Source organism: Chiloscyllium plagiosum, unplaced genomic scaffold (genome assembly GCF_037043375.1).
Source record: "Chiloscyllium plagiosum isolate Xiang-an unplaced genomic scaffold, Cpla_swu_hap1 HiC_scaffold_13, whole genome shotgun sequence".
Taxonomy (NCBI): domain Eukaryota; kingdom Metazoa; phylum Chordata; class Chondrichthyes; order Orectolobiformes; family Hemiscylliidae; genus Chiloscyllium; species Chiloscyllium plagiosum.
Window position 1 is genome coordinate 17,448,646 of NW_028270151.1, and position 26,221 is coordinate 17,474,866.

Genomic DNA, 26,221 nt, shown 5'->3' on the forward strand with positions numbered 1-26,221 from the left:
GCCCTGAGGCTCAACTGAGGCCTAATCAGCAGTGAACCACTGGAGAAAGTGCAGTAAAGATAGGTACAGATTATACCATGAGTGAGCAGTATAACAGTTAGGAAGGATTGAACAACCTGAAATGCTTACCTCGAGGAAGAATGTGACCTGAGAGGACTTTAAGATTATGAAGGGATTCACTTTGCGAAGTCATAAATGAAAGTGTAATTAATAAATTCAGCTCAAGCTTGTCCAACTAGACAGTGGTTGGAATGCAAATCCACATGGAACTTTTCAAAGCGAATAGTATAAATGTATTTAAGGATAAATCTAGATGGTACTTTTTTTTCATTGGAGTGGAGGAGGTTGAGAAGTGACCTTCTAGAGGATTATGAAATCATAAGGGGTGTAGACAAGGTAGGTGTCTTTTCCCTAGGATGAGGAATTTCAAGTCTAGGGGATGCATATTTTAAGGGGAGAGTTTTAAATAAGGCATGAGGGGCACATTCTTTACAGTGAGGGTGGTTCATGTGTGGAAAGAACTCGGAGGAAGTGATGGATGTGAGCACAATTAGTGTTTAAAAGACACTTTGCTAAATACATGAATAGAGAAGGTTTGGAGGGATATGGGCCAGGAGGAGACTGGTGGGACTAGTTTAGTTTGAAATTAAGTTCATGGACTGGTTGGATCAAAGGGTCTGTTTCCATGCTGTAAGACTCTATGAGCACATGGGACAGAAAGAAATAAGAGAGGGTAATAATTAATATGATATCCCAGTCAACAAATCCAAAAGAAAAATTATATAGTATACATCAAAAAAGAAACCTGGTCAATTAGCAATTAACGTCGATCTCAAAATCCCCATTTTGAAATCCTCAGTCATAATGAAATGTGATGTAATCTGAGTGAAATAACACCACAGAGGCCGGTCTCCCATCACCAAGTTCCCCTTCATTTACACATGATCAGTTCTTGACTATAGTCCTGCCTCATACAGAGTCGAAGAGTGTGGTGCTCGAAAATCCCAGCCAGTCAGGCAGCATCAGTGCAGCAGGAGAGTTGATGTGTCGGGCATACTCCCTTCATCAGGAATTTCCTGATGAAGGGCTTCTGCCCGAAAAGTCGACTCTCCTGCTCCTTGGATGCTGCCAGTCCAACTGTGCTTTTCCAGTACCACACTCTTCGACTCTGATCTCCAGCATCTGCAGTCCTCACTTTCTCCTGCCTCATAGAGCCAGGCACCAGTATCTCTGACACTCCCCCTATTTATCAGCCAGCGCTCCCTGATTGGACCAGATTAGCAGCTCCAGTCAGGAAACCCATATTCACTGAGGTCTAGCTGGCTGACTTCATGATAGTCACTACACTGTGCATCTTCGTAAGCCACTTGTCGACTTGCCTGGATGCCCAGTTTTAACTGAACAAGTAATGTGTGACAAAAGTGAGGAAAGCATTAGCTTCAAGTCCCATAGCGTTCTGATTTGGACAGAAATGACTATTCCTTTATTGCCCGTGCCATCATCATCGAATAGCTTTGTGGGAAAACTGACACCACAAGTATTGCAACAAGATAGCCTTCCACTGCTTTCTCAACGACAGCAAGGACTGATGAAATGGAGCTTTGCAACATCGTCCACATCTAACGACACATCCTAAATGAAGGGTTTGCAACACCTTTCTTCTTGGGTTCCACCCAGTATTGTGGATCATGGTGAAAGCCGTTGTCATTTCTACTGTCGCCAGGGTTGTGAAGGTGGGGTTAGCCACCAACACTGTTCAACATAGGCAGTGTTTTGCTACCTTGGAAACAGAAAAAATGATGTGTTCATGCCTCATCCCAGAGATTTGAGTATAATCAAAGCTGACACTCCAGAGTAGAACTGCGATGTGGTCTTTCAGATCAGTATCAAGCCAAAGACCGTATGACTCCTCAGTAATTCCCGTGATAAAGGAACAAAATTGTCTCCAGTAACCTGGGCCACATTTGTCTCCCAACCATTGTCACCGAAAGACCTAATTTTTTCTTTATTATTAATTTGGAGAAAATGGGATTCACTGTTTGAAGTAGCTTTTATTGCCGTAGAGAAGGTGGTGGTGAACTGGTGATTGCTCTCATTGCTGTTTGAAAGTGTTTGCTAGTATACACATTAGCTTCTGCTTTTCCCTTCATTAGAACAGTAATTGCAATGGCTGTGGGCAGGGCTCTGGGAGGTTATGTAAATACAGGTTTGCTCCAGGTGTAGAATAGAACTGGCAAAAAAAAATTAGTATTTTACAGAATGAGGTGCGTGGTACTGTATGTTCAGTTACTCACCAAGGGCATATTGGAGCAGAAATCGCTGTTCAGTCACCTCTGCAAAAAATGTTGCATTTTCAGCAGATACAGCTTTGCAGTAGGAGTGCCAGAGTTACAGGGAACAGGGTAATGCAATGACAATCGTGATCTCCTCTTTCACCTCCTGGCTTTGAGTTCCGATCACAGTCGTGGAAAAGGAGTCTCACTGCATGGATGAGACCAGGTTGTGGAAATTCTCAACTCTGTACCTCTGTAAACGTGCACCATCTAATCGCCGCCCACAGAGCATTCTGATGTTTTACAGTAAAGTAGCTGTAAAGTTTGCTCTTGTCACTGCTGTCGTGTCCTTGATAATATTTACCCCTCCACTGACAACACTAATACAGAAAATCAGATTATCTGGCCACTGGTGCAATGTTGTTTCTAGGATCTCACTATGTTCAGAATTGCCTAATGTATTTCCTGCGCAATAACAGTCATTGTCCCTCAAAGAGCATTTCGTTGGCTGTAGATTACTTCATGAAGTCCTGCAGTTATGAATACTGCTGCATATCTCAGAGTTTATAATTTCTGTACCACTGTGTGCAAGGATCTATTGTTTTCATTTAAGGTATGCTTCTGTGGGATGTGAGCATCACCGACTGAGCCAGTAATTATGGCTGATCCATCATTGCCTTTGAGAAAGCCCTTGCCCTTGAGCAGTGGCTCAGTCGTTAGCACTGCTACCTCACAGCACCAAGGACCCGGGTTCGATTCCAGTCTCGGGCGACTGTCTGTGTGGAGTTTGCACATTCTCCCTGTGTCTGCGTGGGTTTCCTCCCACAGTCCAAAGATGTGCAGCTTAGGTGAATTGGCCATGCTAAATTGCCCATAGTGTTCAGAGATGTGACGGTTAGGTGCATTAGTCAGGGATACACGTGGAGTAATAGGGTAGGGGGAATGGGTCTGTGTGGGTTACTCTTTGGAGGGCCCGTGTGGACTTGGGCTAAATGGCCTGCTTCCACACTGGAGGGATTCTATGAAAATTGCAGCCCATGTGCTTAAGTACATCCATAATATTGTTTGCAAGGGGGGTTCTTAACTGCACAACACTGAACAATAATGCCCACTAACTTTGAAAAACATTGGTCAAGGAAAAAAAAACTGAAGGATTCAGTGAAGCTGTCCGCACATTATTGGGGTTAACACAAGCAACCGTATGTACTGGACCACATCGAAGGACATTTGTTGAACTAGAGAATTAAAAGGTATTAATCTTATATTGGTGCATCATAATGAGAAACCTCTTACTGGTACAACAGACAACAAACAACTTGCATTAATGTGGCAACGTGGGAGTTGGTGGTGTCATGGTAATGTCACTGCACCAGCAATCCAGAACTTCAGGCTAAATGTTTTGCCACAGAAAGCAGTTGGGGGCCGAAGCATTAAATGTTTTCAAGAAGGAGTTAGATATAATTCTTAAGGCTAAAGAGACCAAAAGGTACGGGGAGAAAATGGGACCGGTCCTAAATTGGATGATCAGCCATGACCGTATTGAATGGTGGGGCAGGCTCAAAGGACCGAATGGCTCACACCTGCTCCTGTTTTCCTTGGAAAGATCCAGAGGCTTTGGAGAGGGTGCAACGAAGGTTTACCAGGATGCTGCCCGGACTGGAGGGCTTGCCTTATGAAGGAAGGTTGAATAAGCTCAGACCTCTCTCTTTGGAGAGAAGGAGGAAGGGAGGAGGAGGAGACCTGATCGAGGTATACAAAATGAGTGGAATAGATAGTGTCAATAGTTAGAGACTTTTCCCCAGGGCAGGATTGACTGGTACGAGGGGTCATAATTTGAAGATATTAGGAGGAAGGTATAGTGGGGACGTCAGAGGTAGGTTCTTTATGCAGAGAGTTGTGAATGCATTGCCAGCTTCGGTGGTGAAAGCAGAGTCATTGAGGACATTTAAGCGACTGCTGGACATGCACATGGATAACAGTGAGTTGAGGGGTGCGTAGGTTAAGTTATTTTATTTTACATTAGGATTAAACCCCGGCACAACATCGTGGGCCAAAGGGCCTGTTCTGTGCTGTACTTTTCAACGTTCTATGTTCTTATGTTTCTCTCTCTTTACGGTGGGGAGAGATTCTAAGCTGCTTCGCAGAAAGGGACTCTGACAATGCAAAGCCTGAGATTGAAGTGTTGGAATGGCTGACGAGATGTTGGCCTCAAAGGCTGTCTGTTGTAGGGGCTTTAAAAGGGACAGAGAGCTAGAAGGGTTTAAGATTTTCTCCTGAGCATAGAGCTGGGTTGATGAAAGGCAAGGGCACATTGGTGGGATGGATAGAGGTTAGATTCACAAGTAGCTAGACTTCTGAGGAAAAGGGGGTTCTGGGTCAGCATGTAGATATGGACAAAGGTACAGGTTTAAGGAGTTAAACACAGGGATGAAGATGATGCAATTAGAGGCCAGAACGGAGTCAGAGATATCAGCAGGACTTGTGGCTAAAGATTATTGATCAGAGATATAATTTAATTACAAGCCATAAATCATAAATCTTACATTGTAAATATATAAGAAACAAGAAAAGTTCCAGTCAGGAGATAGTAGAGGCTGTAACTTTCATTTTCCAATTCAGGAACTATAGGAAATATTCATGAAATAGTGCAAACCTTCATTGTCAACTTTCAAAATCCTGTAGATGCTGGAATAGTCTCAGCAGATTGGTGAGTGCCAAATGTACCCCCACTTATTAAAAAAAAAGGTGAGAGAAAACAGGAAAGTCCAGACTGGTTAGGTAGACACTATTATTAGGAAACATTTTGGCCTTTATTGTAAAGAATGTGCTAATGGACAGTTAAAAAATATCAATAGTTTCACACAAAGTCGACATGGATTTATGAAAGGGAGGTAATGTTTGACAAACCTACTAGTATTTTTAGAGGATATAAGTGCAGAATAGAAAGGAAAACCGTAGTGTATTTGGATTTTTAGATTTTCATGAGAGATCAATCACTTCCTATATGCCCAATTAAAACACATGGGATTAGCAGTAATATATTGGCATGGATTGAGAATTGGTCCGTAGACCAGAAACAGTAAGAATAAATGGATCTTTTTCAAAAGCGGAAGGCAGTGACAAGTGAAGGTACAACAGTGTTCAGGACTTGGACCGCACCTATTCACAATGTATCTATCAATGATTCACATGAAGGAATCAAATTTAATATTTCCAAGCCTGAATGTCAGACAGAATGTGGGTGTTTGTGAGTGGTAAGGAGGATGCAAAGAAATTTAGATGAGTTGAAGTGAATGGGCAAATACGTGATGTAGAATAGTTAGGAATGGCAAACTATTATTTAAATAGTGATCAGTTGATGTATAGAGAGACCGGGCTGTCCTTGTACATCAGTCACTGAAAAAGCATATGGATGCAGCAAGCAAACCGGAAGGTAAATGGTATGTTGGGCCTTCAATACAACTCGGCTGAGAATTGGAGCAGGGATGTCTTGCTGCAATTGCGCAGGGGCTTGGTGAGACACACCTAGAGCATTGTTTGCAGTTTTGACCACCTTACTGAAGAAAAGACTTACTGGCTGTAGTGGGGGTTTGCCAGACTGATTGCTGGAAAGGTTTGTCAGATGAAGTGAGCTTGGTTTAACTGGGACTATGTTCACAGGAGTTGAGAAGAATGAGAAAAGATATCATTGAAAGGTTGTAAAATTCTGACAGAACAGGACAGATCGATACAAGGAGGATGTATCGTCTGGCTAAGGCAATCTAGTGCAAAAGGAAATGGGATAGGTCACTTTGGACTGAGATGAAAGGGTTTGTGAACCTGTGGAATTCTCAACCACAGAAGGTGATGTCACTGAATATGTTTGAGAGAAATAGCTTTCTAAAGGCTAAAGTGGGGTATGGGAGAGAGCAGGTTTGTTGTGGATAAAATGTGGAGCTGGAAAAAGCACAGCAGGTCAAGCAGCATCAGCGGGACTAAGTTTAGCAAGCACTATGGCTGAGGTTATCAAGGGTGATCTGTTGTGACAGAGACCAACTGCAATCTCATTTTAGTAGGGCTCCTGTTCCTACGTTACTTAAAGTAAATGGTGCACTGCTCACAGTTGGTCATCTGATGATTGAATGCAGTGCCCTACATATGAACATAAGGGCATAGGAATTAAGATGAGGAATAAGCCTTTCAGCCTGCCTCACCATTTCACATGATCACAGAATTGTTATGGCATAGAAGGAGCTCATTTGACCCATCCTCCCTGTTCTATTACCTATATCGCCATATTCCTGACACCACTTCTGTCCAAATAATCATCCGATTCCCTCTTCAATGCTTCAGTTAATCCTGCTTCCAGCACATTTGCTAGCACTCCTTTCCAGATCCTAACCACACACATTAACCTTGCTCCTTTTGTACATCACTTTAACTACACGGAAACAGCTTCTCCCTATCCAGCCCATTTTGAAAGCCTCAATCAAATCTCCTGTCCCCCTAGTCTTCTCTAAGGGGAATAATCCCAATCACTTCAAGTTATTCTCCTCACTGAAGCTTCTTATAACTGAAGATTTTTGTGCCTGGAATCGTTCTTAGAGTTGCATGATTTCTGTCCATACCCCGGATCTAAGTCCCTTGATTGCTTCTCAAACCTGCCAGAATCAACAATGCTTCAGATTGCTAACATGTTTTGTAATGCTGGGTTTGTAGCAGCCCTCCAGTGAACAGCTGTCATGGGGATGATGGACCAAATGGCCTCTTGCTGTGGTGCAAGATTCTTTCAGATGTAATTAGATAGTAAACAGAAGGAGGAGCACTGAAGGTATTTTTGGCTCTTCCTTGCACTCTGACTCAGGCTCAGTGGAATGCTCTTACAGCAACTCAGCCTGCGAGCTATTAACTCAACACAAATGGAGATCTATCTGAGATTTGCTGCTGTGTTTAAAACCAGGCAGAAGGCAGCATGCCAAGCTAGTCATTGGGTAATTCAGTCACTCCACATGAAGTTGTTCTGCACACCCTGACACTGCTTTAAATGTGTGGGTTGCATTGTCTTTGTCATTTTTTTGGTCTCGGAGATATGTAAATCACCCCCAACCCCAAACACTGCCTCTTGGAAGGGAGTTTCCATGATTTTAGGAGCAGAGAGTCTAATTCCGTGTCAAGATGGAAAGCTTAGAGTTGGTGATGGTCCCACACACTTGTTCTCTCGAGGTGTTGGTGGTCATGACTTTGGGACCTGGATCACAGCAGCTGTCTGCTTACAGAGTTGATAGTTGACAAAGGGGTCTTTACATAAGCAGACTCTCAAAATGACTTCAATCTCCAACATTGAGGGTGCGGAAATACCGCTGCCTTCAAGCGAAGGCTCCATTATTCATGAACGTCATCTGAAGATAAAATGAGTCACCCTGAGCATTGATTTCTTTAAATTCTAGATGCTGCAGCCTCAACAAAGCAAAGAACCAGCTTAAAACCTGAAGAGCTGTGAGGAGATTGGGGACAGCGGAACTGAAGTCCAAGATCAGCCATGATCTTGTCACTTGGCAGAAGTCTCCAGAGTCGAAGACAGTGCTGTCGGAAAAGCCCAGCCGGTCAGGCAGCATCCAAGGAGCAGGAGAATCGGGCTTAAACCCTGATAAAGGGCTTTTGCCTGAAACATCGATTCTCCTGCTCCTTGCATGCTGCCTGACTGGCTCTGCTTTTCCAGCACCTCACACCCGACTCTGATCCCCAGATTCTGCAGTCCTCACTTTCTCCTAGAAGTCTCCAGGGACCATACTTTTCACTCCTACCCTTATTTCTAAAGAGTTTGTGCATACTCTTCATCTTAAATCCAGAGCAAAGTTGACCCTGGTCACTTTGATAATGGCACTGGACAATGTGACTGTGTTGTTTGAGGACAAAATTGAGTGGCTGCAGTGAGCACAGTGACAAACAGGTCGCGACAAGTGATTTTAATTTTCTTTCCAAATTGTGTGTGATGTGTTAACAGAATCCACAAAATACCTTAATACGCCATTTGCACAGGTAGTTCAGCCCTTTGCCAGTATCGTGTATGTAACTGTCTATTCCTAAGAAGTGATGGCATGGTCAGAGTGTGATGTTTAGAGTCACACAAGGCTAAGTGGGCAATGAGTTTGGAATTATGTTGCAAGCTGGTAGCAGAGACTCACTGAGCACATTCTTTGGAAATCCTTTCTGTACCCGTGTGTCTGGGAGCATTAAACCACGTTGGAACAAGGTAAGGCTTTTCTCCGGGCCCTTGAGCTTTTTTTGCATCATTCAGTAAGTAGTTTATAGAGTCATTGAGATGAACGGCATTGAAGCAGATCCGTTGGTCCAACTCGTCCATTCTGACAGATATTCTAAATTAATCTTCTGTACATTAAATCTCTTTCCTCTTTGCTTCATATTTCTTGACTCAACAAATCCCCAATCATTTCAGTTTTGATCGTTCCAGCATCCATGACCTTTTTGGGAGAGTTTGAAATGCCTCTGAGTATAAGCCTGTGTTCCACTGTCCTGGATTCTCTCACCAGAATTACAGAATGGTCCACACTGCAGGAGGCCTTCAGCTCATTGTAGTAACATCTGATCTCCAAATGAGCAAATCACTTATTTTTATTCCCCCAACTTCTCCCCATAACCCCGCATGTTTTCCTTTCTGAGATAGCAGTTTAATGCCGATTTTGCATGGTTTAATTGAATCTGCCTCCGCCACGCTCGAGAGCAGTGTATTCTGCATCCTAACCACTGTGTGTAAGACAGGTTTTTCTTTTCTATCACTCGTGCTTCTTTTACCAATCACTTTAGACCTGTGCTATCTCGTTCTTTCAACCCCACCCATCAGTACGAGCACTTTCTCCCCATGGACTGTGTTGGACCTCTCATGATTTTGAAGATTTGCGTCAAATTTCCTTTCAGCCTCTTTTCTCCACAGGAAGACTGCCTCAAATTCTCCAATCTATCTCATTCCTGCAACTGTGAGCATGAATATCTTCGACACACACTGGTGTATTCTCATCCTTACTAAAAGTAAGACAGTAGACACAATACTGCAGCTGAAATCAAACTAGTCTTTTCTCTCAATATCCACCCTACTGCATCCCTTCGAAATCCCTCCATCAAATTCCACTTTGTTCTTCCATATTGAAAGGAATTCAAGCCAGGTTCATATGTCCTCTTCTCACAATCATAGAAGCATTGTAGAATTCCCGTAGTGTGTAAAAAGGTTATTTGGCCCACTGAGTCTGTATTGACCCTCCGAAGAGGATCCCAGCTCCCCACCCTATGGCGTCACACTTACCATGACTAATCCAGAGACTGCACCCTATACTGGTCAATTTAGCATGGCCATTCCGCATAATCTGCATATTTTTTGGACTGTGAGAGGAAACCCATGCAGGCACAGGGAGAATGTGCAGACTCCACACAGACAGTCATCCAAGACTGGGATTGAACCTAGGCTCCTGGTGCTGTGAGGAGCCGTGCTGACTACTGCACCAAAAGGCCACCCATTCCAAGCTATGATGTTATACCAGAGAACTGCACCCCTGTCAAGTCAATATTTCTTTTTGCTGTGGTGGGCTGTCCAGGACTAACTGATGTACTTCATCTGGGGTCTGGCCAATGACAGTACAACTTTAACCTTTACATAACCCAGCCTCCTGAAAAGACTGGCCAATGTCCTGTTAGCCTCAAATGTCCGATGACTCCTCTAATGCGGTTAGCAAAAGGACCTGAACCAAATTTATAAGGTCACTGTGATGTATTACACCTCAGATTTATGTTTACACTTTTGGGGAGAATAAAACTTGAGGTGACACAACAGTCATACATAAATCCAGTTTGAAATTCATGAGAAATAAGGTCTACTTGTCAGTTGGGAAGGCCAATGCAATGTTAGCAGTCATTTCAAGAGAACCAGAATATAAGAGCAGAGATGTACTCCAAAGTTGTATAAGGTCAGATCGCATTTGGAATATTGTGAGCAGTGCGGTGTCTGAGGAAGGACCTGCTGATGTTGGAGGGGGTCCAAACGAGGTTTACAAAAATGATCCCAAGGATGAAGGAGATGTCATGCGAGGAGAGATTGAGAACTCTAGATCTGTACTTGATGGAATTGACAAAGGATGAGAGGTGATATTTTTGAAAATTCAGAATAGAGAGAGGCCTGGATAGAATGGACATTGAGAAGATGTTTCCGTGAGTAGGAGAGACTAGAACCCAAGGGCACAATCTCAGTGAAGAGACTACCCTTTAGAACTGAGATGAGAAGGAGTTTCTTCAGTCAGAGTGTGGTGAATCTGTGGAACTCATTGCCACGGAAGGCTGTGGAGGGCAAATCATTGAGTCTATTTAAGACAGAGAGAGATAGGCTCTTGACTGGTAAGATCTCTCCAGTTACAGGGAGAAAGCAGGAGAATGGGGTTGAGAAATATATCAGCCATGATTGAATGGTGGAGCAGACTCAGTGGGCTGAATGGCTTAATTCTGTTCCTGGATCTTATGATCGGTCAGCACCCTTTTCTCTTGCAGTACAAATTGTGGTGGTGCTTTGAAGTTTGGCATTCTTGCGTTTGTCCTAATGAATGCAAGATAAAATGCTTTGACAATGTCTCTCTTTTCAGTGGTAATCCAGTTCTGGATCGTTAAGCGGCTGTTCACGGGAGTGAAATTTTAACTTAGCTTACCAAACAGATTCTCAAGGGATCAGATGGAGTTTTGCCTTTACAGGCCTACTTAGTTTTACTCACTGCTACTTGGGTTAGGAAAGGCTTATATTAGTACAATGTATTTGCTTTATAGCCAAGTAGATATTTTTGGACAATGCAATCATTGGTGTGTCGTAGGAAAATGACAGCTAATCTACATAAGTCAGACAAAAATATAATAATGTTAACTACTCTCATTTTGCAATGTTTATTGAGATTCTCTTGCCTACCGTGAAATAGCACCGTGAAATCTTTTAGCTTATCCTGAGAGAGTAGTTGAGTCCTCAGTTTAATGTCTGACTTGAAAAAGTGTGTGCAGAACCTCAGACAGTGCAGCACTTTGTCAGTACGACACTAGAGGGTCAATTGAGAGTAAATTAACTGAGTTATAAAACCAGTGTTGCATTCAGTCCAGTCTGTTTTCTGACTGGTTAATTTATTTTAAAACTACTCCCAAAACTTCAACATTTGTCATTTCCATTTGCGATTTAACTTAGCCTCATTTGTCTGATAAAATTGTATTTTTCAAATTACTTTTCAAATAGTTTGTTGTGTGTCTGGCAAACTGTGTGTGTGGACTGTTTATATCAGCACTTTATGAATTTACATCCTCGCTCCCAAGGATTAAGTCAGTTTACCATCAGATAAGTGAACTGAGTTACAACTGGGACAGAGATGCTTCTTGCACAGTTTAGGCCTTGATTTGGGAGAGAGTCTGAAGACCCTGATTGATTTACACACTAAGTCCCTGATTTCCCTCATGCATTCACAATAGCCGGTTGACTGAGTGGTAAGTAAGGCTGATGGCAGAAGGTACGTCCGTAACACTTGGAACTTTCTTATGAGTATGAATAGAGTCATCAACTCTGTCAGAGCACAGTACTGAAAGTTTGGTAACATAATCACCAGTATCACATAATGGTAAAGCCTTTGGGCTTGTAACATAGATCTGGCCAGTGGGAATATGAGTTCAAATCCCACCCAAGCAACTGGTGGAATTTAGATGTAACTAAATAGGAATTCTTGAATTCAATACCAGTCACAGTCATGATGACCATAGAGTCCTAGAGATGCACAGCATGGAAAGAGAACCCTTCGATCCAACTGGTCCATGCCAACCAGATATCCTAACTTAATCAAGTCCCATTTGCCAGCATAAACTGGTGTAAAAATCTATCTTATTCATTAATGTCTTGAGAGAAAGAAATCTGCCGTCCTTAACCTGTCTGGTTTCTAAATGCCCGCAGCAGTGCAGTTGACTCTCAGCTCTCCTCTGTGATAGACTCACAAGCCACTCCCTTCATGAACATTTAGTGCTGAGTAATGAATGTTGGCCTCACCACTCAAATCCATGTCCCATCAAAGAAATTTATTTAAAAATAGTCACATGACCCAATCACTGTCACAGCGTCTGCCTTCCTTTAGCCAATTGGAAAGGAAATGGACTCTTGAGTGGGAACAGGAGTGAGGGTGTGAAACCGGTGAGGTCATGAGGCATATAAATGGGTGCATCACCTCGAAGAGAAATATTGCATGGATGCATTGTTCTGTTTCTGTCATTTTTTTCCTTTGTGTTCAATCCTCTTTTTGCCCCAAATGTAGAACCAGTCATTGCTTGGAAATGGGAAATGTAGGTAGAAACTCAGCAGTGAAGCCAGACGTTAAAAGACACAGTGCTCACTGTAGCAATTGGGAAATGCAGAATAATTTTGAACTCTGGCTAATTACTGCAATAATCTTGCAGCATAACTTTGCAGGTCCCTAGTTAAGTACCAACTTGCATTGATTTCAATCTACTCCTCGCCACATGAGAGCGTTGATGTTGCTCATCAGTCAAAATGTAGTGTTTTTAATTCAGTTCATTTCAGGGGTGTAATTGGAGTCTGGCTGTGCATTGTGTTGATAAATGGGATGCACTTTACTGGAAGGTAATGAGACTGGAGTGGTCCAATCATGCATTCAAGTTGGACCAGGAGGGGATCACGAATCAGACTTTCTACTCTCAATTATTGACTTCTCTCTCCCTTGCTGCTTCCCTCCAAAATAACTTGCTCACGGATATTGACTGCCCCAGACTTGCAATGAGCCTGTGGTAATAAGATAACACTAAAAAATTGAGTACCCCTCAAACCCACCCACCCTGTCAAGGAGACAGAGTATGCAACTGTGGAGCGGGCGTCCAGAAACATTTTTAAAAATGAAAATGAGATATCTGAGAGAGGAGGGGTGGGAGCAAATTGCATCTCTTTGCAATTGAAGGTAATTCTCATTTCATCAGTGGGCAGTTGTGTTTCTGTTCTTCCCTTTGCAGCCCATCACTCGTTAACTCTTGGAATGAATGGCTTGTTTAGCCATCAGTGGGGGGATAGTTGAGCGTCAGCCCAACATTGCAGTGGCTTTGGAGTCACATGTAGGCCCAGACAAGGAAAGGAAGGCAGATTTCCATTGGACATTGAGAAAGGAGATAGGTTTTCAACATAATGGTCATGACCGAGACACATTGATAACTTCAGGCTTACACAATGCTGCACTGAGGCTTGAACCTAAGTACCCAGAATATTAGCCAGGGTTTCAGCATTACTTAAACTCTTGTTTACGCAACACTGTGGTCTGCCTTTGTGTTACATTCACCAAAGGGGTAATGGTAAAGAAGGTAAGCTTCCCAACATAGATCGATGGTGAGTTAGGTTGTTGAAGGGATGTGTGGTGAATGATTGTTGTTTGCACCTGGTCCCAGCATGCCACTACCTACAATGCTGGGAATGCTGGGATGACACACTGGCTTGCGAAAAAAATAAATTGCCTTGCTGAATATTTAATGCTGGTGTCATGGAATTGCATCTTGGCAGAGCTCTCTTGGTCTGCCAAGCATCTAGGCTGCACTGTGATCACTCTGTTCCCCATCGAACATGGATCTTGACTGTGGCGAAGGGAAAGGTCACCACACAGGCAGCTTTTGTTAATGACTGACTTGGCTATGATATACTGAGAAAGTGGTTGCTGGCTGAATGAAATAGTTTCATACCAACACAGAGCTCCACTTGGAGTAGGGACCTCGTTTGGTTTCAGGGAGTGGAGATGTGGTTGGCTGTGGGTGAGGGGTGGGCAAAGGGAGAAGGGAATGTACTTTTCACAGCAACCTCCTTCTCTCTCTCTCCTCGACATTCCTGGCAGAGTAAAGCAGTACTCAGCTTATGCCTTGGGCGGTGCCCAGTTAACTCGAGTCTGCGGGACTAAGCTTGACTCCTGTGCGTTTTGCTTGGGAGCGCAGGAGTGTGAGAGTGAGCTTGTGCAAGTGTGAAGGTGAGAGTACCAGCATGCGTGTGAGTGTGTGCAGGTCTGTAAGTGTGCATATCAACACATGTGTGTTGCTGTGCGAGATGCAGGAGTGTGTGGGCGTGTGGGTGAGAGTGTATGCATGTGAATGTGCACGTGAGAGTGTCCGCATGTTTGCACGTGAGTGCACACGAGCGTACATGTGAATTACGTGTGTGAATGTGTGTACATGTATGCAAATGTAAGTTGCACATCTGCCTGAGTGAGTGTGTACGTGTGTGTGCGAGTATGCGTGTGTGAGACCCTGCAGGAGCTTCGACCATTGCTGGTAGCTGGTGAAAAGCTAACCTGGATTAATCCACTAACTGCATGTTGGATAATGATCTGAGGCACAAGGACAACAGGCAGATGGGTTGGCGCATCTGATGGGTGTTTTTCTGTGCTTCTTGCATAGCAGTGAATGTCTGACAGGTGCGACCTTTTCATGAGACAGTCGAAACGATTGGCTCTCTGCCCAGAATATTGCTGCAACACTGTCCTTGATTGGTTGTTTTCCTGTCATGCATTGCTTCACAAGGGGAGAAACTGCCTTTCTTTCCCAAAGTAATGTACAATGGCTGGCTGCATCACGCTGCACTGTAAGTATTTTTGTAAACGCAGGTAGACTGTTGCCTTTGCATGTTACTTCCAGCTTGACGCAGGAAGATTTTATTTTTTTAATTTCCTGTTCATTTTTTTTTAAATTGGGATGGGAGTTAAATGCTGGTTGGTAAAATGTTGATGTATCTGTTTCTCCTACAGGTTGGTACTGAGAAGTGCCTTTCCTGGAATCTCTGCTGCTTCGAAAAGCTTCTAGAGCAGTCTCTGCTTAATTGTCTTGCTTGCTGCCAGCTAGGACTGCAACAACTGCACATCCAAACCCTTCGGCTTTAGTACAATCACCCATTTTTCCCCCCCCCCTTACCCCCACCTCCTCCCCTTACCCCCAGCTCCCTCCTTCCTCCTCTTCCCCTTTTGTTCACCCCCTCCCTTTCATTCCCACCTAGGTCTGAAAGAGAGAGAGAGAGAAAGAGGGAGAGAGGGAGAGAGAAAGAGAGAACAAACTTTTTGCAGTATATCAGCCTGGCATTGCTCTATTGCTATTTCACTATATCGAACAAAGAATTTTCATATAGACAGAAAAAAACACAACTCTACTGAAACAGTTACCTTCTGCCTGAAAGAATCGAAGGGATTAAAACAAAATTTTTTAAAAAGTCTGATCCTGGAAAGTCTGATCTCTGCAATCAGCTGGGCAGAGTTGATCAATATTGGTTGCCCACCTTTGAAACTGCTTGCCATATCAGAGGGCTGGATGTTACCTTTCGAATAACTGGTACTCTACAACAACTGCGATCCTCACTGAGAGCTAAGTGCTAACCCATTTCCAAGCTTCAAACCAGGCTTCAGTTTGGGAACACGTTATGGGTCACAGAGTACAATTGCCCTACGTTTGACGTACAACTCCATGCTGACACTTACTTTTTCAACCAAAATAGAGAGAAATAAAAAGAAGAAAAGTCTTTATTCTTTCTGAAATTCTTTTTTTTAAAAAAACGAATCCTCACCAATCTAATGCCAGGGGCTTTCTCTGAAGGGAAACTTCCTTGTGGTGATCTTTCTGTTGAGAAAGCTTTTAATACACTCAAAACGAGAAAAAAACAAAGGGTATCCTTTATCACCCCCAAAAAACGTCAAGGTTTTCTTTAACCGGTCTTCACGGCTCCACAATCGACGTGTTTGGCTCTACACTGTTCCGGAACAATCTCGCCTGCTTGTTAACTCTCAAACATGGCTGTTAGTGTGACACAGATACGGGACACAAAATGGCTGACGTTGGAAGTGTGCAGAGAATTTCAAAGAGGCACTTGCTCAAGACCAGACACAGAATGTAAATTTGCACACCCTTCCAAAAGTTGTCAAGTTGAAAATGGACGAGTAATTGCCTGCTTTGATTCGTTGAAAGTGAGTACAGAAATGAACTACACGCGGGTGTGTTTTACTGACAATGCTCAGCTGAAATAATGTGTGCGCGCGCGTGTGATGTTTTGTATTCTGTGCAAGTGATGATGATGGACTGCCCAATGTGTGAAAATGCTTAAAAGAAGAGGGGGAGGAAAAAAGAAGCAACGCTGTAACCAAGTGTTTATTTGTAAGGTTTGCACACTGATGCCTTTGCACAAATTGCAGGGGATGAGAAAGCAGCTTCTAAGTTAACCAGACAGTAGCGATGCCTACACTCATGCATGTGTTCACTGAAATGTGTCGTGTTCCTTGAAAAACCTATATGCTTGGGCATGAATAATTTTCTAGCCTACGGGTGATGACTTTCCTTTTTCCTGTGATGTGTAAGCCCCACACTGGCTTCCAAGGAGCGGAATCAAGAGATTTGTGTTCGGGCCTGGTGTCAGTCAGAGCTGTCCACTGAGAAGAATGGTGGCAGTCAATGTGCCTCAGAGTTCAAGCTCACCAATGAATATAGCCTGTGTAGTTTGCTGCCTATTTTTAGACCAGCTACTCTGACAGAGCAAAGACTTTGTTTGGGGTGGCAAGGTTGGTGGGTGGGGGTGGGTGGGGAGCAATATCCCACAATGAAATATCTTGACCCTCATTTCAGCTGTTCAGACATAGCCTGGCCTATTGCCAATCTGTCACTTCAGCTGAGGGGACTAATGTGCTTTTGGGTACTACAGGAGGCAAAAAGGATTGGACCTAACCTGCACGATACATGAAGCTAGGTCCTGAGTTGGAGCATTGCTCAGGCTTTCCTGAGGCCTGTGGTCACGTGTTCACTGTTAGCCATTCTTCATTTGTTCACAAACTCAAGAAATGAAGGCATTTGCTACGACAAGTGGTTGTTGTGACAGAGACAAAATTGTTCTTCTCCCTTTCCCCAAGTAGAGTTCATTGCGCTGTCATTTTAATTCTTCCTTGCAGGATGTGATGTAATGAATGCTTGACCAAGAAAGAAGCCCCATAATCCACAGTACGTAGCTTCACTTGCCTGACTTGGTGAAATGATCTTGTTAAAGTAGGTTGAGCAAGGCAGATGGCCAGCGTGAGATGGTTGTAGCTAAAGTGATTATAAGTAACTTTCAGGAGAGATTCCTTGTATAGCTTGATGGTGAGAGTGTGTGGTTTAATCCTTCATGACATTGTATTTTGATTAGATTAGATAGATGCACTGCTAGGAGCAGCAGAATGAGACACCCCGCTGTCCCCATTAAGGCCTTCCTAGTGACCGACAAACAAGAGGTATGGCCTTGGTTCCAGCTCTCCTTTGTAAATGAGAAACTCACAGTGCAGGCTGGTTTGACCTCCATTTCTGGAGGTTTTACTATACTTACCCCGCATGGTCACTAACTGTTAACTCCACTCTTAGACCTACAGACACACATTTGTGCACACACTCATATGCACACACACACATAAATGCATACGTGCACATACAAACATTCAGTCGCCCTTGCCCACTCTCGCCCTCGCTCACACCAGCCTTGTACTGACTGGCCTTCTGATGTTGGTTGGAGAGTGAACAATGTCTTCATTACCATGGACAATGGGATAAAGCCAAGGTTTGGGCATGAAAATAACAAAGGTGCTGCTATATTGGTGTAACTACGTTGATGATACGAATGGCTTCCATTGAGTTCTGATGTAAGACCAGAGCTGTTTAAGCCATAGAAGGAAGTGACTGAGAGGATTTCATGGAATTGCGTAAAGACAGGAAAGACAAATGCAGAACCAGTTCAGAGTAGGCAATTGATGGTAGTGGAATCAAGACCGTTTGAATAGTCCCAGTAGGTGGTTGCTGTGAATAAGGGTAGGCAAGGACCTGGTTTAATGTAACTGCTTTCTCAATGAAACATTGCCTCAGTGCTGAACTGGAGTGTCAGCCTGGAGCCACAAATATAGGGTTGATATCTGAATACTTTACACCCAGAAGAATGTCCATTTGGTAGCCTAATAAAAAGAAAAGCTTCAAATCATTCAAGAAACCGTTATGGAACTGTAAGATTTTCTTGACAGGTGAAGAAGGATTAGCCAGTTGACACCACCTCCTCCACCACCTCCTCCACCCATCTATCTCGTGGTTGTGCGCTATACACATTGTGCCTTGAACCCTCACAAGTTCCCGACAAAATGATGTTAGGAATGCTCCACCATAAAGACCAGCTATTGCCTGGGTATAAGATGTTCCTTTGTGGGAAACCAAATAGCATAGAGGCGATCATATCATCACAGTGTTGTGCGCATAACTGTGATTGGACACAGTTACCAAGTCTGGGGATGGACAAAACCTCATCCGGGAAAAGCTGCCATCTCGGGTTGAATATATTCCTTAAGGCTTTACTATGCGCCCCTTTGATAGGGTAGTACGGTGTCTCATTGGTTGGCCTCACAGCACCAGGGATCCAGGTTCGATTCCAGCCTTGGGTGACTGCACATTCTCCCCGTATCTGCGTGGGTTTCCTCCGGGTGCTCCGGTTTCCTCCGTCAATCCAAAGATGTGCAGACTGAGTGGATTGACTAAACTAAATTACCCTTTGTATCCAGGGATGTGCCGGCTAGGTGGAGTAGCCATGGAAAATGCAGGGATATGGCAATGGGATGCTCTTTGGAGGGTCAGTATGGGCTCGATTCACCCGAACGTCCTGCTACCACACTGTTAGGATTCTATGATTCCAGACATCTCATTGAGCATCTGTCCTGAACCTCCTGACATTGTTTGTCCAAGACACCTCTTTCCAATAGTTTCTAATCAATACTTGAGGAAATCCAGCAGACATTAATCTTTCAAATTTGAGTGAACTAAGGGTCTTAGGTTGCTGAGACAGACTGGAAAATTGAATTCCCAGTTCCAACTCTAGCTGTGTTGGAACCTTTTTGAGCTTAGGGAGAGGAGAAAGTGAATGTTCTTTGCAAAAATTACAGCTGAGTTGATAAAGCTGAGGCAACATATGCTACTGCCTGGAGCTTTGTACACAATCTAATACATGAGGAAGACACGTGGTTGGAGTTCACTCGGTATCCAAGGGCTTCCAGTGTTGTCTATAAATTCCGCTGCCACATATTTGCACTTACTGAACCTCCAGACTGTCTTTGGTATTTTCAATGAGTCACCCTCTGTGAGAAAGGGATTAGATGTGGAGGAGATAAACCTGTCACACTCTATATCCACACCCTCATTTCTCATCTAACTTTTAGGAGGAATTATGAGAGAGAGAGGTGTTGAATAAATTCATGAGTTTTAATCTCTACTTTTTTTTTTGGAGAGAAAACCATTTGAAAACGTCATTAACTTATTCACATTGACTGTGTAAAGAGGACTGCCTTTTTTTTTGGTCCCTTTGTTAAGCAGGTTTGTCTGTTTTGGGTGCTAATATTTTTCTCTCGACAAATCCCCAACATTTCCCCAAAATAAGGCAAAGGTGCCACAGCGGGAAGGAGGAGGCTTTTTTAAATGCAGAAAGGTTTTGTAACTAGAACATCGTGTCTGAATGAAACAAATTCAATCATAATTTTCCAAAGCGAATTCAATGCTTTGAGGATATAAAAGTGCATGGTTTAAGAGGAAAAGGCAGATGTGTATAGGATGAATTGTAGTGGTTTCTCAACCAGGCCTATGTGTGTGGGCTGTAAGATTCTCAGATTACATATTTTAATGTAAAGCCCTAATCTTCTATTCTGCAATGTTTCACTCTCCTCTTTCCCCCCCCCCCCCCCACTAAGACTGAATTCTCATAGCAAAGACGAGGTCTTGTATTTGTCAAAAACAAAAACTTGCTGGAGATCACAGTGAGTCAGGCAGCATCCATGGAGAGAGAGAGTAAGCTAACGTTTCAAATTTAGGTGACTATTGTATTGATTAAACACTTCCCTCTTATAATAGTCATGATTATTATAAAAATTTAAAAAAAAATTAATTCAGTCGAAGTATGTGGGTGTCACTGGCTAAGCCAGCATTTATTGCCCACCCCTATTTGCTGTGGAGGAGGTGGTAGTAAACTGCCTAATGGGACTGCTGAGGTCCTAAGGGTGTAGGGAAACCCGCAATGTTGTTAGGAAGGGAATTCCGGGATTTTTGCCAGTGACCGTGAATAAATGCCGATACGCTTCAAGTCGAGATGACGTGGCACTTGGAGGGGAACTTGCAGCCGATGATATCCCAAGGTTCTGCTACCCTTGTCCTTCCTGCACAGTGTCCTGCTTTCGAACGGAAAGCCTGTGCTCATGAGGTTCAGGATGTAGCTTAATGGGTACCACTTGGGTGTTCTACTCTAAAGATTTCAGTGTGAAATCTAGGTTTGGACATGTCACTCTGCTGTTGAGAGAGTACTGTACTTTCTTAGGCAAATTATAGAATCATAGTATCCCTACAGTGTGGGAGTAGGCCATTCAGCCCATTGGGTCCACACAGACCATTCTAAGAGCATTCCATCTAGATCCACCTCCCTGTTCTATCTCTATAGCCCTATATTTCCCATGGTTCCTGATGAAGGGCTCCTACCCGAAACATCAGTTTTCCTGTTGCTTGGATGTTGCCTGACTTGCTGCATATTTCCAGCACCACTCTAATCTTGACTGTAATCTCCAGCATCTGCAGTCCTCACTTACTCCTATATTTCCCATGGTTAACCCACCTACCCTGTACATCCCAAGACACTATGGGCAATGTAGCTGGCAATAGCCAGTCCACTAACCTGGACATAGAAGGCTCCATCCATGCTCTCAGCTGTAAATAAAAGGCCTCATAGTTCTAGTTTGAACAAGAGGAGGAGAGTTATTCTGTCTCCTGGTCAATATTTATCCCACAATCAGCATCACTCAATCGGGTGATTTGGTTATTGTCGTATTACTGTTTGACAGAGCTCACTATGCACCAGTTGGCTGCTTCACTTCATACATTACACAGCATCTACAGTTCAAAAGTACTTTGTTAGCCCTAAAGTATGTTGTGATGCTCTGAGGTTGTGCAAGGTGCTCTATCAATGCAAGCCTTTCTTTCAGGGAAGAGCAGTCAGCTAATGTATGTATTGATGTTGTACATATTTCGAGAATGCTGGTTGAGGGAGGAATTCTGGTTAAGAAACCAGAAGAAATATCCACTCTTCTTTGAGTATAGTCAGAAGATCCTCAGTGCTCATTTGAATCTCTTAAGGCAAGAAATAGTATCCAATTAACAGCTTATAAGAGCAATGGCACCTCCAACAGTGTGACACGCCCTCAACACTGGATTGGTTTGTCAGCGTAGTTAGATGTTCAAGTCTTTTATTAGAACTGATCTCCACAGCTAATTGACTCAGTTCAATGCGATGAAAATGTGTTGCTGGAAAAGCGCAGCAGGTCAGGCAGCATCTAGGGAACAGGAGAATCGACGTTTCGGGCATTAGCCCTTCTTCAGGAATCCTGAAGAAGGGCTAATGCCCGAAACGTCGATTCTCCTGTTCCCTAGATGCTGCCTGACCTACTGCGCTTTTCCAGCAACACATTTTCATCTCTGATCTCATGCATCTGCAGACCTCACTTTCTCCTCAGTTCAATGCGGCTCCACAGACTAGACAATGTACCTAAACTGAGTATTCTTGTAGTAGTTCAGTGGTTAGCTCTGCTACCTCACAGTCCCAGGGACCAGAGTTCAGTTCCACCCTCAGGCAACTGTCTGTCTGTGTGAAGTTTGCACATTCTCCCTGTCTGTGAGTGGGCTTCCTCCCACAGTCCAAAGATGTGTTGGTTAGGTGATTTGGCCATGTTACACTGACCATAGTGTCCAGGAATGTGCAGGCTAGTTGGGTTAGGCATGGGAAATGCAGAGTTACAGGGACAGGGTAGGTCTGGGTGTGATGCTTTTTGGAGGGACAATGTGTGGACTTGATAGGCCACATGGCCTGCTTCCACATTGTAGAGATTCTGTGAAGTACTACCACTGCTAGATGCCAGAGTGAACACCACTATATTAAAATGAACCCTTTAATTGCTGGCTTTCACTCACACTAGATTGAAAGAAGCCACCATGAACTCTGATCTGAACATCTCCATTCGGATCAGTTGACTGAGGCCTGCTTGTTATGATAGCAAGGAGAGTCTGTTCCATGGCGGAAATTTTACTTTAGTCCTCCTATTTTCCAAAACAGAATGTGCCATTGTGTCATAAAAACATCATTAGATTTTTTTTTAGTTAGGACCAAAAGATTCTGCAACTACTCCATGAAGTGGTGTGGCTTTGCTTTCAATAATGGCTGTAATGTGTCTTGACACTTGTGAGAAAACTCGAATGTAGTTTGAACATGAGTTACATGTTGCAGAAGTAGCATGCAGCCATTCTGTGGTCTAACAGTCAGCCGAGCATTTATTTCCTCCTTTCTATTTTAGCAATTGCTGCAGTTTAAGTCGTATGTGGAGGGCAACCTGTCACCTTCCTCATGCCTTCGATTATAAACAGTGACACTTTGAGGTGAGCATTCATTCAGGTGGAAATTGTGATGCTTTACAATGAGGGCTTGTCTTTATTCCACTGGCCTCCTGTATGTTTTCCTGACATTCCATTCAGTGTAATCAGTAACAGATTTGTTCAACAAATGGCTTGCGGAGTCTAGGCAGAAAGCATAGGCCTTTGGCTGGCAGCTATGGCCAGGATGTTACGATTGTGTGATTGCGGGAAATGAGTAGACTGACTCAGGCAGTTAAACAATTTCTTGGCATCCACGTTCACCTTCTGTGGATAAAATAGTAGTTCCAGAGCCAATTCTTCATTTTCTGCCTCATGATGATCTGGAACGAAATTCGGATTTTTTTTTCAGTACACAGGGACATCAGTTTAAGGCCTAAAAATCTGATTTGTTGACAGCAACTAAAATTAATATAGATCCTTTATGGTTGTAAAACACCAAATACTCTTCACAGGAAGCTGAAATTTACCACAAGAGGAGATATTAGAGTTAATAAAAGCTAAACTCATTTTTTTAGTGGTATGTGGCCAGTGCTAGCTGGCCAGCATTTATTGCCTATCCCTGGTTGCCCTTGTGGAGGTGAGCTAAAGAGTCATAGAGATGTACAGCAAGGAAACAGACCCTTCGGTGCAACCTGTCCATGCCGACCAGATATCCCAACCTAATCTAGTCCCACCTGCCAGCACCTGGCCCATATCCCTCCAAACCCTTCCTATTCATATACCCATCCAAATGACTCAGAGAGGTTTATTTGCTCTATAGGAGGAGGAGGAGAGAGATGGAGAAGTTTAAGGAGTGAATTCTAGACTATTACCCTCAGTCATTGGAATACATGGCTGCCAACATTGGAATATTTAAAATCAGGGATGCATTGGGATTTAGATTTAGATTTTATTGTCACATGTACTCAAGTACAGAAGGGTACAGTGAAAAGTGTACAATGTTACCACACCACACCATCTTCAGTATCAAGGTGCAAAAAAAATCTTACAAAGTAGTAAGAGAAACAGAGTTAAAAAGTGAAGCATTTCTTCATAGTATAAGTAGAAACAGAACAAAATAAGGCAGTAGTTCAGTGACTAGATCAGAGGATTGTTAGGACTAGGGAAAATTGCAGAGATAAGGAGAGATGAGACCATGGAGCGATTTGGAAATAAAGATGAGAATTTATAAGCCTTGCCAGTGTGGATCAGTGCGACATCTGGTAAGACTGAGATATTGTTACAACCCAGTACCTGGGCAAACTCCCCCAAAGTCGATATGTCATCATGACAATAAGCAGGCACCAGAGTTTTGGATGGAGACAGTCGAAGTGTTCCCTTTTGGCTTTGGAGATAGATTTTAAAAATCCGAGACAAATGTCTGCACAGAATGACTAAACACATAGAGGAAACATGGATGTGAAAAGATAATAAGGTCCATTAGACCTATTCCATCCATGAATATTCCATCACACAGCAGTTTCTCCCATGTATGAATGGACACTGTGACATTGGTGGAACACAGTAGAATTCTAACATTGAATGATGTTTGAATGCTGCTTTGACAGTGGTGTTATCCACAGTGGAGGAAGGAATTTTGAACAAAAGGGTCATGGCACTTTGGTCAGTACTGACTCCTGAAGAGGATCGACTGGGATTTGATTTTTTTTCTTCTTTCTTTGGATATGGGCATCACTGGCAAGTTTGTTGACCATAACTAATTGGCATTAAACTTCCCCATGACATTTTGGAGGATAATGAAGAGTAGCCCGTTTACTGTGGATTTGTAGTCACATAATCCATATACTGAAAAAACTCTTTCTTTAATAAATACGAAGGAAAAATAACAGTACAGCACAGGAAGATGTCCTTCAGCCCACCAAATCTATGCCAACATGTGATTCCTTTCTAAACTAAAAACCATTTGCTTCCACATGGTCTGTATGCCTGTATTCCTTGCCTATTCTTACATCTGCCTCTTAAAGTTGCTGTTGTGTCCACCACCTCTGGCAGCACATTCCAGGCATTTACCGACCTCTGTATAAAAACAAAAACAACTTGCCTCTGGCATCTCCTTTTAAATTTTCCCCCTTTTACCTGAAATCTCTGTTCCCTTTTAGAGGTGACATTTCTATCCTGGAGAAAAAGACTTTGACTATCCATTCTATCCATGCTTCTCATAATTTTGTACATCTCTAACAGATCGCCCCTCAGCTTCTGAGATTCTAGTGAACACAAACCAACTTTGTCCAATCTCTCATCGTAGCTAATAACCTCTGAACCATCCTGGTAAGTTGTTTCTGGACCCTCTCCAAAGCCTCGACATCCTTCTGATGGTGTGGGACCAGAACTGCACACAGTATTCCAATTGTGGCCTAACTAAAGTTCTATACAGCTGCAACATGACTTGCCCATTTCTATACTCTGTGCCCCAACTGATGAATGTAAGCATGCCATATGCATCCTTGACCATCTTATCCACTTGTGTTGCGACTTTCAGGAAATTGTGGACCTGTACACCCTAGATCTCTCTCTATGTTGATACTTTAAATGTTTTTTTAAATCAGATATCAATCTAATTCATAATTCCAGCATTTTGGACGATTTGTTTTTAAGCTGTGGGTAGTGCAGACAAGACAGTATTTGCCTTACTATCCTAAAGGCTATTAAGATTAATCATAGCGTGTGGAACTGGAATCACATGTTGATCAGATAAGAAGAACAACTTACAACTCCCAACCCTCAAGGCCAATAGTGTACCAGGTGAATCTTACAGCAATCTATTTTCAATTGCTGTCTTTTCCCCTAGATCTCACTCAAAGTCACTAACTTCATTAAATGCAATGCCGCAAGGATTTGCATTGGTTTGGAACCCAGTGACACAGCCGGAACCTGAGCTAAACTGTCAAATCAGGCCCTTTCCCTGAGATGGTCTTAATCTGTGGGATTTTGTTGTTCTCTGACCAACCTCAAGGCTTCCGTCCTGATGAAGGGGTCGCTGGACTTGAAACGTTAACTCTGCTTTCCTCCCACAGCTGCTGCCAGACCTGCTGAGTTTTGCCAGCAATGTTTTGTTTTTGTTGCAGATCTCCTGCAGCCCGTTGTTTCTGAACACTCAGGTTTTGCGCCAGAAGTGCTGTCGAACCGACGGACAGAAGGATTGTTAAATTACAAACAAAATGAGAGTTTCTCGTTCTCCAAAGTATGACCATTTCCATTGGAAGACCGCTTCCTCTCATCAGAGCTTGACTCTGCTTTGCTGAGGATACTCAGTGGAGTTGTTACACAAGGAGTATCGATGGTTAAAGGCGATTAAATTGATTTGTGGTGGAGAACTTCAATTGTAGAACCATAAAATGTAGGAGCAAATTAGACCACTCGCCCCATCATGTCTGCTCCACCATTGAATGAGATCATGACCAATCTGATAATTCTCCACTCCACTTTCCTGCCTTATAGCCATGACCCTTGATCCTTTGCTGACTTACAAATCTGTC

General features: G+C 43.2%; 1 protein-coding gene across 16 annotated transcripts in view; it reads left to right on the top strand.

Moving 5' to 3' along the window:
• Positions 1-26,221, top strand: part of mbnl1 (muscleblind-like splicing regulator 1) — a 357,851-nt gene that overhangs the window by 177,319 nt on the left and 154,311 nt on the right. For 14 of the 16 annotated variants that reach the window (XM_087993344.1, XM_043702707.2, XM_043702710.2 and 11 more), the window contains exon 2: positions 15,056-16,258. The exons of the other annotated variants lie outside the window; for them this stretch is intronic. In XM_087993344.1, coding sequence (XP_087849470.1) covers positions 16,085-16,258 — 174 coding nt within the window. In that variant the 5' untranslated portion in view covers positions 15,056-16,084. The remainder of the gene's footprint in view (positions 1-15,055; positions 16,259-26,221) is intronic. 16 annotated transcript variants of the gene reach the window in all.